The 20,103-nt window shown below is 38.0% G+C and overlaps 2 protein-coding genes across 2 annotated transcripts; one reads left to right on the top strand and one right to left on the bottom strand.

The window, feature by feature from the left end:
• Positions 1-729: 729 nt before the first annotated feature.
• Positions 730-6,748, bottom strand: LOC121521600. Its single transcript, XM_041805705.1, has 3 exons — positions 6,688-6,748; positions 5,694-5,846; positions 730-2,658 (listed from the first exon to the last, which is right to left on the bottom strand). The coding sequence occupies exons 2-3, from the start codon at positions 5,710-5,712 to the stop codon at positions 1,274-1,276; spliced, it is 1,404 nt and encodes a 467-aa protein (XP_041661639.1). The 5' UTR covers positions 5,713-5,846; positions 6,688-6,748; the 3' UTR covers positions 730-1,273.
• A 42-nt stretch (positions 6,749-6,790) lies between these two features.
• naga (N-acetylgalactosaminidase, alpha) lies at positions 6,791-19,317 on the top strand. The gene is made up of 9 exons (XM_041805706.1): positions 6,791-6,939; positions 7,447-7,603; positions 10,608-10,748; positions 11,205-11,416; positions 11,492-11,586; positions 12,108-12,269; positions 14,930-15,127; positions 15,225-15,365; positions 18,575-19,317. The coding sequence occupies exons 2-9, from the start codon at positions 7,449-7,451 to the stop codon at positions 18,773-18,775; spliced, it is 1,305 nt and encodes a 434-aa protein (XP_041661640.1). The 5' UTR covers positions 6,791-6,939; positions 7,447-7,448; the 3' UTR covers positions 18,776-19,317.
• The last annotated feature ends 786 nt before the right edge of the window (positions 19,318-20,103 follow it).

Below are 20,103 nucleotides of genomic sequence, written 5' to 3'. Positions count from 1 at the left end.
CAGATGTTTTATTCACTACACAAGTGCATGCTTGATATTCAGTTGTTACTAAAACGCATTTTTGTCACAAATATCAAAACCAAATTTGCTTCTTAGGTAGAATCAGTACATTCTAAAAACATTACATTGTACAATCATGGCCACCCATAAGGTGGGAAGAAGGAGAGAGTTTTCCTCACAACAAATAGCGGGGCCCATGGAGGTGAGGAAAATTATGGCCAATTGTAAAGTTAACTGTTATGACTATATTTTAACCTGAGTAATAACCACTCTGATCAAAGAACAAACAAAAATGTTTATTTATGCTTTCATAAATTATAGCCTTTTTGAAATTTAAATCCCTTTTCTGAAAACAGAATTACCTTTTTTTGTTTTCTGCTAATGTTAACGATATGACAAAGGCACCCTGACTAAAACATTTGGAAAGTAATGTCAGACTTCATATCTAAGCTATGATGTACATGAACACCAGGATACCAAATAATAAAGTAAAAGGAAATTAAATAACTTTAAGGGGGAAAAAAATCGTATGTCCTTCCAAAAAAAGACAAAATTGGCAAAACAGGTAAAAAGTGGGCTTAAAAGGAAAAAATGGGATAATAGCTGCAATAATGGGTTAGAAAAGGCAAAAATGGATGGAAAATGGCAAACGGGTAAAAAGTGGCAAAAAATGGATTTAAAGAGAAAACAAATGGGATAGAAGCTGCAAAAATGAGTTAGGAACAGCAAAAATTGACAGAAAATGGCAAAAAGCTGTTACAAAGTAGCAAAAAATGGCTAAATTTGGGTAATAGCTGAAAAAATAGGTTAAGATAGGCAAAAAAAGGGTAATGAAATCTATAAAAAAAGGTAAAATAGGTTTTTAAAGTGGTAACAATGGGTTAAAAGTGGGAAAAATTGATTAACAGAGGCAAAAACAGGTCAAAAGTGGGGAAAAAAGTATAAGTTGGTGGAAAAAGTGATGAAAAAGGGTTCAAAACTGGCACATGAGTAATTTAAACATCAAAACCCAAATGTAGTTCGACACACTTTACAGCTCCAAAATTAGGTAACTGTTGGCCAGAACAGATGCAAGCACTAATGCTGCTGATACAACATACATACATTGACATCATCAATAAATCACAACTGGGTAGAGCCCTTTCACTGGGTTTTTTTTTTTTTTTAGGGGAAAGCAAATTCTGTGGGCAGGCCTGCACTAAACTCAGTCTTATATTTAAAGAAATTATCTAAACTTGCACAAAACATCCATCACACACAAACATGTTGTCCATCATTCTGCATGCTCTCTCTCTGTTGCTGGTGCTTTTCTCCCTATACCACTAAGAGCACTTCCTAAAGTCAACGCTATGGCCACAACAACTCCCACAGTTCCCAGTCTCCCCAGAGCTGCAGTTCCCAATGCTGCAGCACCAAGTAGCCCAGCTCCAATTGGTGCTCCTGCTGCGTTGACAGTCTCCATGCCAACTCCTTGAAGTAGTTCTGGCCCCGTGAGAAGGCCCCTTCTTAGATTCACCTGAGTGTTGAAAGGGCTCTTTGGTGCACCCAGGATATAGGCCCCCACTGCAACAAGAGTTACTGTGATAAGTTCTGATGTCGTCAGCGTTAAAGATTTTAGTGCTAAAATCTGTGTTGCAACAATTACACCACCAGCAACGGAACCTAAAACTAGTAATAATGAATTTCTAGTGCTGAAAGCTTTGTGTGCTGCAACGCTTGCAGCTCCGAGTGACACCCCTGCAGCTGTGGCAGCTCCCAATGTCCCACCAGTGCTGCTCCAGGCCCCTAGAGGAGCTAGAAGAATGGCTCTTAAGGCAACTGATGATATTACTGCGGCTCCTACAGCGACCTTTCCAGCCTTGTGTTGACCTAGTCCCACCATGGTCACAGTTCCCAGACCAGCTCCCAGCAGCCCTGCAGACAGAAACGTCACCCAGAGGACTGCTTCCAGCATCACAACCACCTCTTCTTCAAGCTCTTTTCCTGCTACACCTGAACATAAACCTATGGAAAATCCCCAAATCCCCACAAACACAGAGTAGAAGAACATCCTCTCCAGCAGACTGCGCCTAGTTTCAGGTTGTGGTCTTTGTGTTTTCCATTCTGTCAGTGCCTTTCGAAGAGCAAAAAGCAGGACGACTGTGAACCCTAAGCTGAAGAACCCAGCTATAAGGCCCATTCTCCCATAAAACACACTGAGATACAGTGTAGTGAAGGTGATTAGCAGAGCTGTGGTAACATCGTTCATGTTGGAGTATGAGGAGTTGACTACAAGGACCAGAATGCCTTGGGCTAAGAGATAGATCCATGGTGGAAGGAAGCCTGGTAAAACTCCACTTCCAACGGCACCCAGTACAATAAAAGGTCCTGCTGTGCCTTCCACTAACCAGGATGTCACTCCAACTTTTTTCCACAGCATCATCACCACAGCAGCCAGGAGGAAACCACTGCCCAGAGATATGAGCATAGAGGTGAAAACAAGGCACGCAAACACCACGCCAAAACCTGTGGACCCGGCCCGTTCGGTAGCCAGATTGGCCGTTGACAGCAGGACGTCATCTTTGATCAGCGTGGGCTCTAATGCAAATAACGCAGATTGTCCAAAAGCAAAACCTGCTGCTGCACTCTGGAAGATTGTCTTCAATGTAGCGGTGACACCTGGAAGAATAAACAGAAGGGGATTTAAATAGTATATCACCAGTATTCACCACTGGTTGAAAGAAAGCTGCTGTACTACTTTTCATAAATGATGTACATTCAGGTTATTCAGTACTTTTCACAAGTCTGAGAAATAACTATGAGAGATGATTGTGACAAAACAAAAAAATTGGAAATCATTCAGAAAATAAAGCATGTAAAGCATAGCATGGATTTGAACAATGTAAACTTTTCCATTAACAGCGAGTGTGATAACAGTGTTATTAAAGCAAAAATATTTTCACAGATATTCCTGAAAAATTCTGAGGATATTTTTTTAAAAGTCTGGGTCGGTGTACTTTCTGGCTGTTCTATTTCCTGTTTGAAATGAGCCCTAGAAATCCTGAGAAAATGTACTTATTATGATTTTAGTTTTTTGTTTTGACAGTAATTGGGAGAAAAATGTGTTCTCCTATTTTTTCCATTTCTTAAAAAAAAGAAAAATGAAAACAAGGTAAATGTTGGTAAATGTTGGCTTGTGAGCCGGAAGGCATATAAACACACTCATACTACCATCTGCTGGTGGCTTCATTAGCCTGGCTGCACTTACTAAAGTAAAGGCAGAGTCAGTAGAAAAGAAATGAAATATCAATGCTGACATAAACTGCGTCCATTCTGAAACAAGCATCACCATCATCACACTTTATGCAAATGTTTTTGTTAACAAACAGAAAATTTGCCTGAACACTGCCTAAATATTGACTTTTTCTTTTTTAAAGTTTTATTTTGGGGCTTTCTTTGCAGAAATAAGATGGATGATAGAGCCAGAAACAGGGATATGAAGGAGGGGAATGACATGCAGAAAGAGTCAGAGTTCGGACCCAAACCCAGGCCGCCCATGCACATGGGACGCAACCCAACTACAAGGCCATCTGCATCCAAAATATTTACTTTCTTTCCTAGAACTACATTTGCTACTCAAAACATCCAGGCTGTTAATTAACACAGTAGAAACTATAGTGATTCATGCAGTCCTCTGCCTTGTTGTTTTTTTGCTTGTTTTCCTCTCTTCCTAATCATATAGCCCACTAATTCACCTGCACTTTTACCATCGGCAATATTTTTTAATACATTGTGTAGAGCAAATAGGACTATAGTTATACTGTGAAATACAGTGGATGGCTATGTAGGTTTTAATTTTGACATGAGGGCTTTAATTTTGAAAAGGTCCCCTTTCCCATTGGCATCACTTGAATTCCTTTTCCTCAAGTATTTTATCAAAGCAATTAAATTAATTGAAAAAACAAAAATTGGATCCATTTTTAACTTTGTTTGAATAATGAAATAAAACTGCCCGCATGTGGCCATTTTTTATATCCCATCCGTTGATCCCAGCATAAATATCAAATATAAAAAAAACAAATCCTTTCTTGTTTATTTTTTGTTTCAGAAACAAAAAGGGGCCATTTTTTTCATTACTTGATTTGATTGAAGAGACAAATACATGAAAAACAAGCCAGATATCAACTGAAGGAATGATACACAGATTTACCCAGCCTGCCCTCAAATATTCATAACTTGCTTTTTCATAGACAAGGCAACAGCATCTGATAATGAAAATTTTTTTCTTTATATATGAGGCAGTTTCACGAAGATCCTACAACTTGCTCACTGGTTGCACTGTACAGACTTCATCAACCCTTACTGCACATAATATTTTTCAGTAATACATTGGCTCACCCTGACGTCTTGCAGAAAGTTTACTCAAGGGCTGGCAGGAAAAAGGATACATTTAGAGCTTTGTTGGGGAAAAATGGCTTCTTTGAATTCAAACATTCGCAAAGAAAAACACTTCAGCTGACATAGGTCTACTGGTTCTGCCTAAAACTCCATTAAATTATTTTTGCATATGTCCGATGTTTACATGCAGCCACTATAATATCAACCAAAATGTTCAAATCTATATGCTAATTAACTTTTGAAGATATCTGCTGATGCCCAATCATGCAGTTAAAATTGTGCATCCCCAAAAATTTAGGGGAATGCAGAATATAACTTCTATGATTAATTACACTTTAACCTGTTCGCTTTATAACCTTAACCTATAACCTGATCTTGAGTTCTCACGACTTTGTAATAGCTGATTCTTGTGATGCCTGTAGCAGCAAATGTTTTTGTTATTCATATTCTTAGTTTTCAATTATTATTCATAATAGTGACATGACCTTAACTTGATTACCAAGTGTAGGAGTTGACAAAAAGAAAAATACTTTATTGTATGTAATCGCTAAATTAAATGTATCTGACAGCAACAGTTTCCAGCTAATTTTGCATGTATAAGACTAATTAAATAACCAAATATCAAAATAAGATTGTTTTACATCAAACATCTTAAATTATATAAATAACCTAAACAGTATAAAGTTTTCAACATTTATTATACTCTAAAGTTTTGCATGTTGTCATCTTTCCTGAAACTGACCTAAATCTATTTACAAAATCACAAAACTATTTTTGTTTCTAAATTTTGAACCTAGTACTCTAACTTTAAAAAATGTAATTTTTATGTTGTGGTATCACAACTTTTACTTATGTTAAGCATTTGTCTACTTCTTGCAGCTATTAAATGAACCATGTTTTTTACATGCTGTTGAGCGCCCTGTCACTTTAAGGGGAAAATGAAAGCATTTGAGTGTGACGGTGTGACCACGCTGAAACTTAAAACCAGGAAGTCAGGCTAATAATAATACAGAAGTACAGGACAGTAATACAGAAGAACAACAAACATTTCAGCGGACCGTCTCACTACCTACAGACCTGTGCCAAAGCTATTGCGTCTGCAATATTAGTCACTCATGCTCGTTTATTATCATTCTATGGTTAAAACACAAACTCTGGGACGTATCTGCAGCTTTAAGATCTTATGCAGACGTGGTTCTGAGCTCTTTGTCACACACATGAAAGCAGCTGCATGGATATTTGACACAGTGCTAAAATAGTAAGACTTCTCCTGTGGACATGTGTTTATAATTTTTGGTATTCTTCAGTATTCTTACCCAGGTTTACTTCAGCCATGGTGCCTTGTGGCTCCTTGTGCTCTGGAGTGAGAGGCTCCACCTCTTCCTGTTGGAGCCACTGTGAAGGCAACCAATCAGGAAAAACTTTGTGTATGCCAGGAAGGAAACTTGACCTGCAAAGTCAGAATTAATCTGTAGGAATATATAAAAGACTACATCACTACACTTGACACCATCTTTGCAGAGGAACACACACTCACAAGTTCTAATAGTAAACAGCACCCTTTTTTAAAACTGTGTTAAGTCTTAATATATTTCCTCTTCCTATCCCTTAAACCCACTTCGGGAGACCCCTCCATACTATAAAAAACATTACATTCATAAATATTGTTTATCTTTATTATAGTTACTCTCATTCCAGCATGAATCTCAGATGTTCATGGCTTTTTTAAAACTGGAACCAATTTTCGGCATAAATTTGATCTATTATGGGTAAAGAAAAAAAATATACAATTTGAAATCAATTTATTTTATCAGTATTTTGGAAGGACCACGGGCCCCTTTCTGAAACCACTGAATTAAAGGATAACAATAATGCGTTTTACATTAATTGATTTGTTATTACCATAACTATTTCACCGACCACTTTTTGGAAAGCATTCAGAAAGGAAAGGACTTGTAAACATGCTGGTGTTTCGGTTTAACGAGTGACATGTACATTGGGAATTTTTAGGCACGAACGTCACTGGTTGTCATAGTAACACGAGCGTTGAAGATGGAAAGTTCTCAGAGTTCAATATTTCATAACAACGTCACTAAAAATACACCTATCAAATTTGCCTTTAATAAAAAAAAAATAACGGGTACGCCACTAAAATTTCAGTAAGATTCACCATGTCGGCTTTGTTGTCCGCGTGAAAAATGAACGAAATTCATTTTAGACAACACATACGCATTTTTAAAATTGGTCTTGATGCAGCATTGTAAAATCCTTAAATTATCTATATCTAACATTAATGTGTCACTAACTTACTTATTAATCGAAACCAATCAAACTAACTGCTTTCCGCATCCTTTTCCCTCCCACTTCCGGCTCTTGGTCAGCTGACTGAGTGTCGTGTCATGTGATGCTGAAAGTCCTTCCTGCATATGGGCTGCTGGAGATGAGTTTGTAACAATGATTGATTTATCTTAAGTTCCTAACGAAGGAGAAGAGCAGAGAGACGGAGTGTGAGGAGACTTCTTCGTCTTCATCTCTATATCTGACTGCTGTTCATAAATTTCAGTAAGTTTATCTTTACAAGATAGCGAGGAAAATGTAAGCTTGCACACAATGTTAGAACTGTTTTTAAACTGCAAATAACTATTGGTGATCATGTTATTTTACGTTTTTCTTGTCTTTGCTGATGATTGGATACAACTGCGGTTTAAAAGAAACAAAAAGAAAAATACATACGGATGATAATGACTTGTATCCTTTTCTGGTAGTGAATTGTACATTTTACATTGCATATGACCAGTTATAGGAGGGTTTTGTCTTTCAGTTGTACTGATAGTTCGTTAGGTCAGCTGATTTAGGTTGTGTGCGCTAGAAGAAGTCACCTGACAGGTTGTGTCTATTCCCTGCCAGTCACACCCAGTCAGGTGAGATTCAGGTAGTTTATGATAACAGATCCTAGTCATTTTGCACCCAGTTAATAATAAATGCCAGTGGTAAGTTTCATAACTTTAGCAGTTAGAACACCTTGCTGATGTCTTCTACTGTCATCTGATTCACGTTTTCTTCCTGCAGAGATGCATTTGGCTGTGTTTCTATTTGCATTAGCACTCTCTGCAGCCACTTTCGCCCTGGACAATGGGGTGATGAGGACCCCTCCTATGGGCTGGTTAGCTTGGGAGAGATTCCGATGTGACATTGACTGCAATAATGACCCCAAGAACTGCATCAGGCAAGCAAACGTCCTATTGAAACCACACTCTGCTATCTCAGTAAAGCTTTTCCTAATAGGAAAAGTCATTTTGTCTGGGGGAAGTTTAATATTGGAGATATATTATTAGGAAGACATACAATTAATTCAGCATTAGGTTGGGGCTTGTCATCATGTCACCAACTTTTAACATGCAGACACACACTTCTCAACTGATACTTAATGTAAGTAATGTCAAAACGAAAAAAGTCATGTTTTAAAATACCTCGCTTTTTCATTTTAATATTTGAAATGGTTTACTTGAAGTTAACCTTTAGATGAGTGAAATATGTTGGCAAACATTACAATCAGCCAGTCAGACAAATGCTAAGCAGTAATCCTCTGATGTGTTTATAGATGACAAACACATTGCCTCAGTGTAGTTTGAGGGGTGGAGCTCGACCAACCAGACCAGTGTAGTGTTAAAAAAACCTGTGAATGTATATCCTTATAGGAGTAATTAAAAACTATTTAAATTATGCTCTAATCATTAACTTCTATGATAAATTTGAAATGTAGTGTTCCTTAAATGAATCTACATAGAATTATTACAGGAATTTGCAGCTCCCATAAAGAGCTTTATAGCAAAGTTTTGTTCATTGTGCAGTTGTTTAACCTGCAGCTTTACTGTGAAGATACACTCATGCCTCAAAAGCTGCTTTCCCAAAGTTTTTTTTTAGGTGACCTGCTTGTGGGAACAAAATAGTAAAATGTTTCACTCAGACTTTATCATTTTTTCTCATACCAACTTCCTTGTAGAGTTTCCAAGTGAAGTTGTGGGACCTAATGTGAAAACACAGCAGGAAATACTCAGAATATTCATTGTGAGCAAATGAGAGAAGTGGTGGTGTTTATTTCCTGCAGTTGATGCATGATTGGTCTCTTCCTCATCAGAACATTTTCCACCTTTAAAACCACCTTTGCACTACCTTACAAGCACCAATCAGCAATACAATGATTTAGTAGTGGGTGACCATAAGGGTAGTGGATGCCTAATGGCTACAGAGGCTACAGTCCTCAAAGCTAATTGCTGGGTTCATGTTCAACCTAAAGCTCCTTTCCCGAATGTCATCCCCCACTCTCTCTTCCCAATTTCCTGCTCTACCCTTAGCTCTATCAAATAAAGGCTATAGGCCCCCAAATAAAATAAGTGGTGATGATGAGATGGTGGTATGGACAGAAATATGTGTCAACAGAAACTGAATTTAAATTTCTTTTATCTGTATTTAAGTTTCTCAACTTGAATGACTTCAATAAATATCTAAAATGGAATCAGTTAATATGATTTTGTATTATTCAAACTGAATCTGAAATGCAATATTTGAAAATGAATTCAAAAGTTTCAAACTGAATTAAAAGACACTTTAAACTGTATTTTTTTTTCCTCTTAAAAAACTCACATCCATTTCTCTCTACAGATTCAGATTGTCAAATTCAGTTTCAGGATTTTTGTGCTCATGGCCAGCTGATAAAGACGAGCAATTTAGTCCAGAGTCACAGCACACTGTTTTGACCAATCAGCACCTTTGTTTTGATCACATGATTACCTTGTGTCTTTTCGTAGAACCACCATTTCCCAACTGCTAAGTAATATTTAATATATACAGTATGTATATAATATACTTGGTTTAATTTAAAATTGTTCCTCTAATACATGGTAAATTGATATTACTGTGTTCCTCCCAGTGCCGTCCATAGTAAAGATAGGGAAATGGCAGTTCTTCTCTTTCTTTTGTTTAACGGCGGTTCTACATCAGAAGCGATGCCATTTACTCATGTGATCAGAACGAAGGTTTCATTGGTTAAAATGGCATGCAATGACTCTGTGCTTGACTGCTCTTCCTTATCAGCCGGACATGTGCACAAAAAAATCTGAAATTAAATTTGACAGTCTGAATCTGAAGAGTGAACTGAACATAAGGATTTGAATATTTTAATAAGGAAAAAAACACAGTTCCAAGTTTATTTTAATTCAATTTGAAAATTATAAATTTAATTTAAAATGTTGTATTTTAGACTCAGTTTAAATAATACAAATTCAAATTAATTAATCAAATTTCAAATATTTGTTTCAATTATTCAAGTATGGCAACTCGAATTCAAATGACAGAAATACAAAATCAATTTCTCCTGACACATGTTTTTGCTCATGTGGTGGAGCCCAAAAACAGAGCTTTAAGAGAGTTAATGTGTTAATATTGTGCAACATTTGAAAAGATTTTCCTCTGATAACCTTTCTTTAACATCAAATGTTGCAAAGTTCCTGAAGAAGTGAAGCAAAGAAGACTTAATAAGGATTTAAGAACAGAAATGCTCTTTGTCTAGGAGTATAGCTGCACCTACAGAAGGTAGAAAACAGACCACAGAAAGCTCACTTGCTGTAACACATAATTGTTTTTAATTGTGCTTGTTATCACTATAGGGCTTCTCTTATCATGTCCTACTTCTCTTTTATGAGATGATTGTCTCTTTGGTAATCTGGAATGCACTTTGAACTACAAACAATACTCCAAAATCAGATAAATAGTTTTGTTTTTGTCATGTAAAAATGAAACATGTTGTTACTCTTGGCCATTAACAGCAAAATCAGAGCAGCAAAATTGATTTTGGGAACACAGTGAATGACCTATTTCAATTTATGTAAAATAGAATTAAAGAAATCTACCATAGCTGGATTGATTTTATGTTTTCATGATTATATGCATGGCCCATAACCTTACATGATGCTGCTGCAAGAAATATTAACCCCCCCCCCCCTTTGGTCCAGTCAGTTTAGAAAGGAGGGTTGACACTCCTTTCTTTTCTAATTAGGGAATATGAATAGCATCTACTATGGCTATAGCTTGAATCCTTCTGGGTTTAATGGCTCTGTTTGGAATCGCCTCAGGCTAAAAGGTCTATTCAGTTGCAACCTTTGACTTTGTCATTTAAAATGAATTAATAGTTCATTCCATCTTCTAATATTATGTTTCTACTTTTCTTTCAGTGAGAATCTGTTCATTGACATGGCTGATAGACTCTCAGAGGACGGCTGGAGGGAGCTGGGCTACGTCTACGTAAACATCGATGACTGTTGGTCCTCCATGGAGAGAGATGAGAAGGGACGGCTGCAGGCTGATCCTAAAAGGTAACAGTACAGAATTAAGTGAATGCTGATGCAGACTGGGTAAACTGTATATCAAGTGCTGACAGAGGCTGAAACACACCCACAAACAGAAGTGACTGTTCCTCTCTGAAACACTGATCTGAAACTTCTAAGCCTAATGGTCAATAAAACTGTTAAACAAGGTGCTTCCAATGTGACTGTCATGCGATCATATGACTCAGAAATACTTGTGTCAGTAACTTCACTGGTGTAATGTATACCGTTTAAATGCAGTATCAGCATCAGCATGACCTACCACAAGGTGGAAGTGTGTTTATAAATCCAGACACAAAAACCCACTATTTTTATCCTTTATTTCAGGCTTTTCTGACCACAAATTTCAGAACAAGTAGAGTTCCATTCCCCCCATTACAAGTCCTTTTTCTTTTTGATGTGCACTCTGGTAATACTTTATACTTTGTTATCTCTCCTCCTCAGATTCCCAGGAGGAATCCCAAAACTGTCACGCTACATGCATGATAGGGGTCTAAAGCTTGGGATCTATGGTGACATGGGCACACACACCTGTGGGGGCTACCCCGGCACCCCATTGGACAAGATCGAGATTGACGCTCAGACCTTTGCAGACTGGGAGGTGGACATGTTTAAATTTGATGGCTGTTATTCCAATGCTACAGTGCAAGAGAAGGGTAAGAGTAGAGGAGAGGTGCTTAAATGTTCCAGGTTTGATCTGGTTTAACTTGTCTTGCTCTTTTCCTGGTCAGGTTACCCTCTCATGTCCAAGGCTCTGAACGCTACTGGCCGTCCTATTGGCTACTCCTGCAGCTGGCCTGCCTATCAGGGGGGCCTTCCGCCTAAGGTACTGTATATGAATATATAGCTGTATATACAGCTCCAGGAAAATTGATAAGATAGCCCCTTAAATCAGCATCTCTTCATGCATGGAAGCTAATCTCTTCCAGTATAAGAATTCAAAACAGGCACACTTCATTTTACTTAATGAGGCACTGTAGGTATCTGACAAGCTACCCAACAAAGCTTGGCTGCCTCAAATTTTAAGGCTGAATGGTATAACATCACTCAGTAGCAATAATAAAGTCTGATCAAGTGCATGCCAAGATGCAACAATCAAGATTATTCCATCAAATATTGATATCTGAACTCTGCCTTCGGTAAAACATTCATTTTCTGTTTGAAAATGATAAGAACTTGTTTTGCTAGTATATTTTGTAGCCTGGCAAATACTGCATCTAATGTCTTTTTATTAGAAAGTTATTAAGTTTGAAGACTTAAAAAGAATGTTTTATTTATTTAAATTTTTCACATTTTAACCCAGTTTTCTTTTTGGCTTTTCTTTTTATTTGGTGTTCATGCTTTCAGGTAAACTACACTCAGTTGGGCGAGATCTGCAACCTGTGGCGCAACTACGGTGACATCCAGGACTCATGGGACAGTGTCCTCAACATTGTTGACTGGTTCTTTGAGAACCAGGAAATCCTAATACCTGCAGCTGGACCTGGAAGGTGGAATGACCCTGATATGGTAAGAAGAGCCATATGAAAGAACACAACAGACGCTAGATTTTCATTTTTACAAGGGCTATTTAAATAACGCATTTTCCACTTAATTTATCACACAAACATAGCAAGATTAAAAAAAGTAACAAACATTAATCGTACTGACGTCATACGTCACTGTTTTCTATATTTGTTCACCGTTGGTTTGTAATCTGGATAAAGAACAAGCCATACAAGTCGTGGCGTTCTGATAATTATTATTTTATTCATCCAAAAGATAAATACCATCTTCGATTAAACAATAAGATCACCTGTAGTCTCTATTTCTTCTCCTGCCTGTGTTTTCTGAGTGCTTCTCCAGAGTGTGTGCACACAGACACGAGACAAAATGACAGATAAGCAGCCACTTGCATGCACAGATATGCAGAAATACTATGTCAAAAAGGGTGAATTCATCTGTGCATGTGGGGACTTATCTGTTTAAAAGTTCCCTCCTTTTTTGCTACCCCAAAACATTTTTCATTACTAACTTGTACATCACTAACAAAAAGCTTCCTGTGTGCACCTCTGTGTAATAAAAACTTGAGATGATGAGGAATAACAAAGTTACTTTAAAAATAAAACAAAACACCAATGAAGAGGCAGAGGGACAAAAGGGGGAGGCAGACAGCCTGGTCAGACTGAGAGCAGGGGTAGACAGACTGTACAGCCAGTGTCAGTGTGCTAGGGGGATAAGGAGAACACAGTAAATTGTGAATTCATTGTTAATAATGTGAAAATAAACTTAAATCTAAATAAATAAACCACTTACAAACAGGATTACACAGTAAATATATCTGGAATGCAATCCTGCTCATATTATCCATATGTGTAATTAATCACAAAGCCTGTCATTAATTAAATTTTTTTTTTAATTACCTGACAGCAGTAATTATTTTCTTTGGTTATTTATTATTTGATCAATAATAATGGAAAGATCAGTGTGAAAACCAGAAGATGACTCAATTTACTTGTCTGAAACAGCATTGCTGCTTCATAATGCATACACATTATCTGATGCTTTTTTCATTGTTTTATTCTGTTTTATTCAACCTTTATTCAACAATAAAACCTCAAAGAGAAAATAAAAACCTATTTTTCAAAAGTGCCGTGGCCAAGACAGGTAGCTGAAATCAGCAGTTTCAGACAAAAAATCTGAGCAGCCAGAAACAGGGACAATAAAACAAGATACAAATTTAGTTATCAGATACGTAAACTATATTGCCAAAAGTATTTACTCACCCATCCAAATAATTGAAATCAGGTGTTCCAATCATTTCCATGGTCACAGGTGTATAAAATTAAGCAACTAGGCATGTAGACTGTTTCTACAAACATTTGTGAAAGAATGGGAATGTGCAACAAGTCCAGTCATGAAATTTCCTCACTCCGAAATATTCCACAGTGAACTGTTAGTGGTATTATAACAAAGTGGAAGCAACTGGGAATGACAGCAACTCAGCCACGAAGTGGTAGGCCACGTAAAATGACAGAGCAGGGTCGCCGGATGCTGAGGCGCATGGTGCACAGAGTTCGCCAACTTTCTGCAGAGTTAATCGCTACAGACCTCCAAACTTCATGTGGCCTTCAGATTAGCTCAAGAACAGTGCGTAGAGAGCTTCATGGAATGGGTTTCCATGGCTGAGCAGCTGCAGCCAAGCCATATATCACCAAGTGCAATGCAAAACGTGGGATGCAGTGGTGTAAAACACGCCGCCACTGGACTCCAGAACAGTGTAGACACATTCTCTGGAGTGACGAATCGCACTTCTCCATCTGGCAATCTGATGGACGAGTCTGGGTTTGGTGGTTGCCAGGAGAACAGTACCTGTCTGACTGCATTGTGCCAAGTGTAAAGTTTGGTGGAGGGGGATGATGGTGTGGGGCTGTTTTACCGGAGCTGGGCTTGGCCCCTTAGTTCTAGTGAAAGGAACTCTGAATGCTTCAGCATACCAAGAGATTTTGGACAATTCCATGCTCCCAACTTTGTGGGAACAGTTTGGGGATGGCCCCTTCCTGTTCCAACATGACTGTGCACCAGTGCACAAAGCAAGGTCTCTAAAAACATGGGAGAGTTTGGTGTGGATGAACTTGACTGGCCTGCACAGAGTCCTGACCTCAACCCAGTAGAACACATTTGGGATGAATTAGAGCAGAGACTGAGAGCCAGGCCTTCTCATCCAACATCAGTGTGTGACCTCACAAATGTGCCTCTGGAAGAATGGTCAAAAATTCCCATAAACACACTCCTAAACCTTGTGGAAAGCCTTCCCAGAAGAGTTGAAGCTGTTATAGCTGCAAAGGGTGGACCGACATCATATTAAACCCTATGGATTAAGAATGGGATGTCACTTAAGTTCATATGCCAGTCAAGGCAGGTGAGCGAATACTTTTGGCAATATAGTGTATCTGTCAAAATCAGCCATATTTGTAAGTAAACCAAGCAAAGCATCTGCTGTGATTGTATCTGCCTCCAAGCCATCCCCTTAAAAGCGTCCAGTGAAACCACATCATTAGGTTACTTGTCTTTTTGCATTTGTTCCAAGCAAAGGCTGAAAAGGCTAAATGGAAAAAGGAAAGATACAACTGTTAGGTTGTTGTTGCTTAATTTATCCTCCTTTATTTTGTGATTTCTTACCTCCACAGTTGATCATTGGTGACTTTGGCCTCAGCATGGACCAGTCTCGCTCTCAGATGGCTCTGTGGGCCATCATGGCTGCTCCCCTCTTCATGTCCAATGACCTGCGTACCATCAGCGGTGGAGCACGCAGCATCTTGCAGAACAAAATGGTCATCAGCATCAATCAGGACCCCATGGGCATCCAGGGAAGACGCATTGTGAAGGTGACAAACTTTTCAAATGGACCCTATAGCTCTGTAGTAGTTGTGTTTTTTTAATCCATCATGCCCTTATTTAAACTCTCTGTATTCCCTCTATCAGGAGAAGAATGGGATTCAAGTGTTCTGGCGCCCCCTGTCAAACGATGCCAGTGCTTTGGTATTCTTCAGTCGACGTACTGACATGCCCTACCACTACAAAACCTCCCTCAGCAAACTCAACTACACCACTGGCAGCTACAAGGTGAGTCTTCAAGACTTCAGAGCAGTTTTAGTTTCAGGCTGGAAGGATATCGACCAGATATCTGGAAACTAGTGTCTTTAAGGATTTTTTTTAGCTTGATGAAAAACTCCACAACACCATTGGTTCTCAACACTCTTCAAACAAATATAAGCGTACCCGAGTATTATATTAAACATTTTTAAACATGCATCCTGTGTGGAATACAAATCAGTTGTTATTCTAACCTGTTAAATACACTAATTAGTGGTTCTTAAATGGTGTGGCAAGGCACACTAGTGTGCCTTGAGGCAAGTCCAGGTGTGCCTTGGGAATATGTACAACTGTACATTATAACTAAACTATACAACAAATTACATTACTGTAACATGTTTAAAGAGGCTAATTTGTATTGATATGAATATAGGGGGCTTCAAGATTTTGGCTTGATCTTAGGTGTACCTTAGGCAAAAAATGTTGAAAACCAATGTAATGGATTGCACTGATATCAAACTGACAACTTCAAAGCTGCTGAACTCACGACTTATTATATTAAATTACTACTGACAGATTTACTCCCTTTTTTGGCTTTTTGTGTCACATGATTATATAGTCTTTTTAACTGATTGTAACAATGAATATTTATCATCATATCAACCCTATAATGACAAAGAAACTCTTATATCCATTCTGTGACTTCTAAAATACCTCACATCTCTTTTCCCATTTTTATCTCGTAACCACAGTTATGCAAGGGAATAAATCTTGCCAGAGTCTGACTCACCCTGTCAGGGTTTTGTTTGCCTATTACAGCCTGCTCCCTATACCTTATCCTGCTTATTGCAAAGCTACTTACTTTAACAACTTGACATAAAATGTTCATATGGAAAGGATGTTATTAGTTACAAATAATTTGTTTTTGGGCGCGCAGGTGGTCAAGTGGTCTGAGGCACTACCCATGCACGCAGGGAGCCGGGTTCGAATCCGGCCTGTGGCCCTTTATCGCATGCCTCTCCCCACTCTCCTCCCTGTTTCCGAGTCTATCCACTGTCCTTCCTCTATCTAAAAAAGGCCCAAAAATAAATCTTTAAAAGATAAATATATAAATAAATAATTTGTTTCTTCAAAGAACAAATTTTCCATTCGAATCCTCTCACATTCTTCCTGAGCATTTCCACAGATGGTGAAGTGAGATTAGGGGAACAGGTCTGCAAAAATCAAGATTCAAGATACCTTATTGTCATTCAAACTCTTAGCCGATAGATACATAGTAGAAAGAAACTGCCTTGATCTCAGGATGCATGAAACAATAAAAATAGCACATAGTCATATACATTTATACAGACTATTCATGTGTACACACATATGCAGTGGGGATTTATACATGTGTTATATTCACTCTGTTCAGTGAAGTTTCAGAGTACTGGATAATAAAAACAGACCTGAACTTTCTCCTCCTGCTTTAAAGCTCCTCTCTGTCCACAGAGAATATGCACATCAGTGCTGTTTTTGTTTATGTGCGCTCCAGCTGTGTGTCTCTGTCACCCATTTGAGCCAGGGTCTGCAGTTTGTTGAAATATTGTTCGATTAATATTCCCTTAATAATATTTGTTTGTAGAGGGACACCTAAATGATAAAACCTCTGCACATGTGTGTATTATTTAAATGTTATTTACACCTGATGCATCTATGTTCGCAGATTTAGATTTGTCATATATTAATGATTAGTGATATAAAAGACAATGGAAACACTGAAACTTTAATATGGTTAACTGAGGAAGTGAGAAACAGAGACAGACAGATTAGAGTCTGTAACTGATGACTAAGGAGTCAAAGAGAATTTTGCTGAATAAAGTGATTTCTTTTGTTTGTATGATTTGATTTATTTCATAATTGAACATGTATTTAATTTATTAATATTAAACAATAAATGTTAAAAATAGATGTTTAAAACTTTTCAATGTGAACTTTATGCAGCAAATCTACGTCATCTATTGTTTAATAGATATTGTAATAAATTTTAAAACTTTAATTTTTAACCCATAAAGACACACCATAAATGATGACAGACGTCTAAAGGAGAATAGAGGAGATGAGAGTTTGACAGCATGATGGAGATTTGTCAGACTGAAATATAAGCATCATTAACTCACAGACGACTGTCTCTAACGGCACTGTCAGACATGTCTCTGTAGTGTACTGTTTCTATATACGGGGGAAGTGCTTTATTAAGGGAAGAGCTTATATTCATCCATCAGTGAAGGAAGATGCAGCATGTGTTTCATCTTGTACCGGCCATACCCAATTTGGCATGAAACACTAAATTTCCCAACAACAGATTTGGCTAGTGGAAATACCAAGTGGCTAGTAACTTTGCAAAACCACTAGAATTCATGACTGGTGAGCAAAAATAAATCATACCTAGCCCTGCTGATGCCTCTATATGACCTACAGAAGCAGACAACACCATCAGCAACAAGTGTTGGACCACTTGCACAGCATTCTGGGATGGCTCGCTGCAAAAACAAGGAAGGAATCGTTTACATACATGCAACACATGGAGAACAGAATTAAATGGAGTTCTCAGTAAAGAACATGTGACTAACGGTGATGGGTTGAACCATGATGCTTTGGGGGTTGGGTGAACTTATGTATTAAAGGGGGAGCTTGGGCAGCAAAATGTGCAGGCACTGGCAGAAAATAATCATGCTCCATTAGTGTTAACAGAAAAAAAACATGAAGGAGATGCTGCAACAGAAGGGCAGCTTCCAGTAGTGGTGTATTCTTCCTTATGCAGCAGTCTTTGATGTAACATCCAGTATTTCTGTGGCAATAATAAACTTCTTGTCTGTCATGGCAGCCACTAAGACATGAAACATCATGTTACAACTATAGAAATGAAACATTTGTCTAGCTTTGAAAACTCCTCAAGTATTTGTTAGTGTTAACTACATAAAAATATATAGAATAAAATAGTTTTTTTTTTAATTTATTAATTTAGATATTTTAGTTTGTATATGGTACATATTATACCTTTAACAGTTTACAATTTCAGCCAGAAATTGCTCATTTCAATGTACAGAACAGGATCAGCAAAGAGATACTGTGTATGGCGTCTCTTTAAATCATTACAAACTGAGAGTTCCCTGCAGGTGCTTCAAGAACATGTTTGTAACCTCATAAATGTCATATGGCAAAGGAGCTACTCACTTCTCTCCTGTGCTTCCCCATAGATCTATGATGTCTTCACTGACAAGACGGCACTGCTGAAAGACTCCACTGACTTTGTGGTGTCAGTGAACCCAACAGGTGTGGTCATGTGGTACATCTCTGCGCCTGCCAAACTCAACCGCCAAAATTTCTACAGAGGTGGAAATCTGAGGAAATCCGTCTACAGAGGCGATGAAAATGCTGTTCCTCGTGTCTTCCTCTGACTGCTCTATGACTGAAAATCCCATCACTGTTGCTGATACAATCCAGTTCTTGATAAAGTGTCACATGAACAGTGTCGGATGCTTAAAGACTTTTCTCTTTTAACTCCAAAGTGCTGATGAATACTTTTTTATTCTTACATTAAAAACAATGCACTCACTCTTCTACATCACAAAACCACTGGGAGCTCAGGGGCAGACTTTTTAATCATTTTCTCTAAATTTAACTTGTAATGTGATTCTTCTCCTGAAAGTGGTTTCTCTTTATTTGATCATATTGGGAGAGAGAAATTATTAAGGAAATACATCAGGAGTGCTGGTGACTGATTGTAATGTCCAGTTTTTTAAAGCACTTTCTAAGAAAAGGATGATTTTATATTTTGGGAATTTTGTTTAAATGGAAATTGTGCTTTATTGAGGAATAACTGCTTGAGTCTGTCAACATCTGGATGTTGCATTGCTCAGGATAACTCATGAATGAGTGTTTGTGAAATTAATGTTTATTTTCATTTTGTCTGAAATAAATCGCACATCTTAATTTTAAATCAGGCAGATGTTTGTGTTTTATTGTTTTCCTTTAGTCACTCACAACAGGATTTTCTTCATTATAGGCTACATTTAGAGCTGTTCTACAGACTTATTCTACTTTAAGTGTAGTGGCCTTAACCCAAAAACCTGCCAATAAAGGCTCCAAAACAAAGATCCCATTGAGTCTACTTCAGAGAAAGTTTGAGACACAAAAGGTGAACATACTGCACTTTACAGTGTTTTGGTTTTGCACTGTTACAAAAAATTACATCAAGCCATGTCAAGCTTTATTTATACACCACAATAGGCTTCATATTTAACCATTAACCAGTCTTGCTTTTTATATGGCAAAAGGAGATAACATGCTAAAAGGCATGTGGGAGACTCCATGGTCACATTGAAAAAAGTTCTTTGGTTTGACGAGACCAAAATGGTGCTTTTCAGCCATCAGACAAGATGTTACGTTTGGCAGACACCACACACTGCACGTCACCACAAACACACCATCCCCACTGTAAAGCGCAGTGTTGGCAGTATCATGCTGTGGGGATGCTTCTCAGAGGCGGCCCTGGAAGGCTTCCAGGAGAAGATTTATTTTCCAGCAAGACAATGACCAAAGGCATACAGGGAAAGCTGCAAATAATAGACCTCAATATAATAGAGAAATTGTGGCTGTTCACATCCAATCCTTGTACAGCAGGACAGAGATTGAGCAGCTGTGCACAGAAGAAAGGAGTAAAATTGCAGTTTCCAGATGCTAGCCTGATTGAGACCCACACAGACTCAGTGCTGTGATTGCAGCC

The sequence above is a fragment of the Cheilinus undulatus genome, linkage group 14 (genome assembly GCF_018320785.1).
Source record: "Cheilinus undulatus linkage group 14, ASM1832078v1, whole genome shotgun sequence".
Classification (NCBI taxonomy): Eukaryota; Metazoa; Chordata; class Actinopteri; order Labriformes; family Labridae; genus Cheilinus; species Cheilinus undulatus.
The sequence above is the reverse complement of the archived record's forward strand: the minus strand, read 5'-3'. Positions and strand labels throughout refer to the sequence as shown.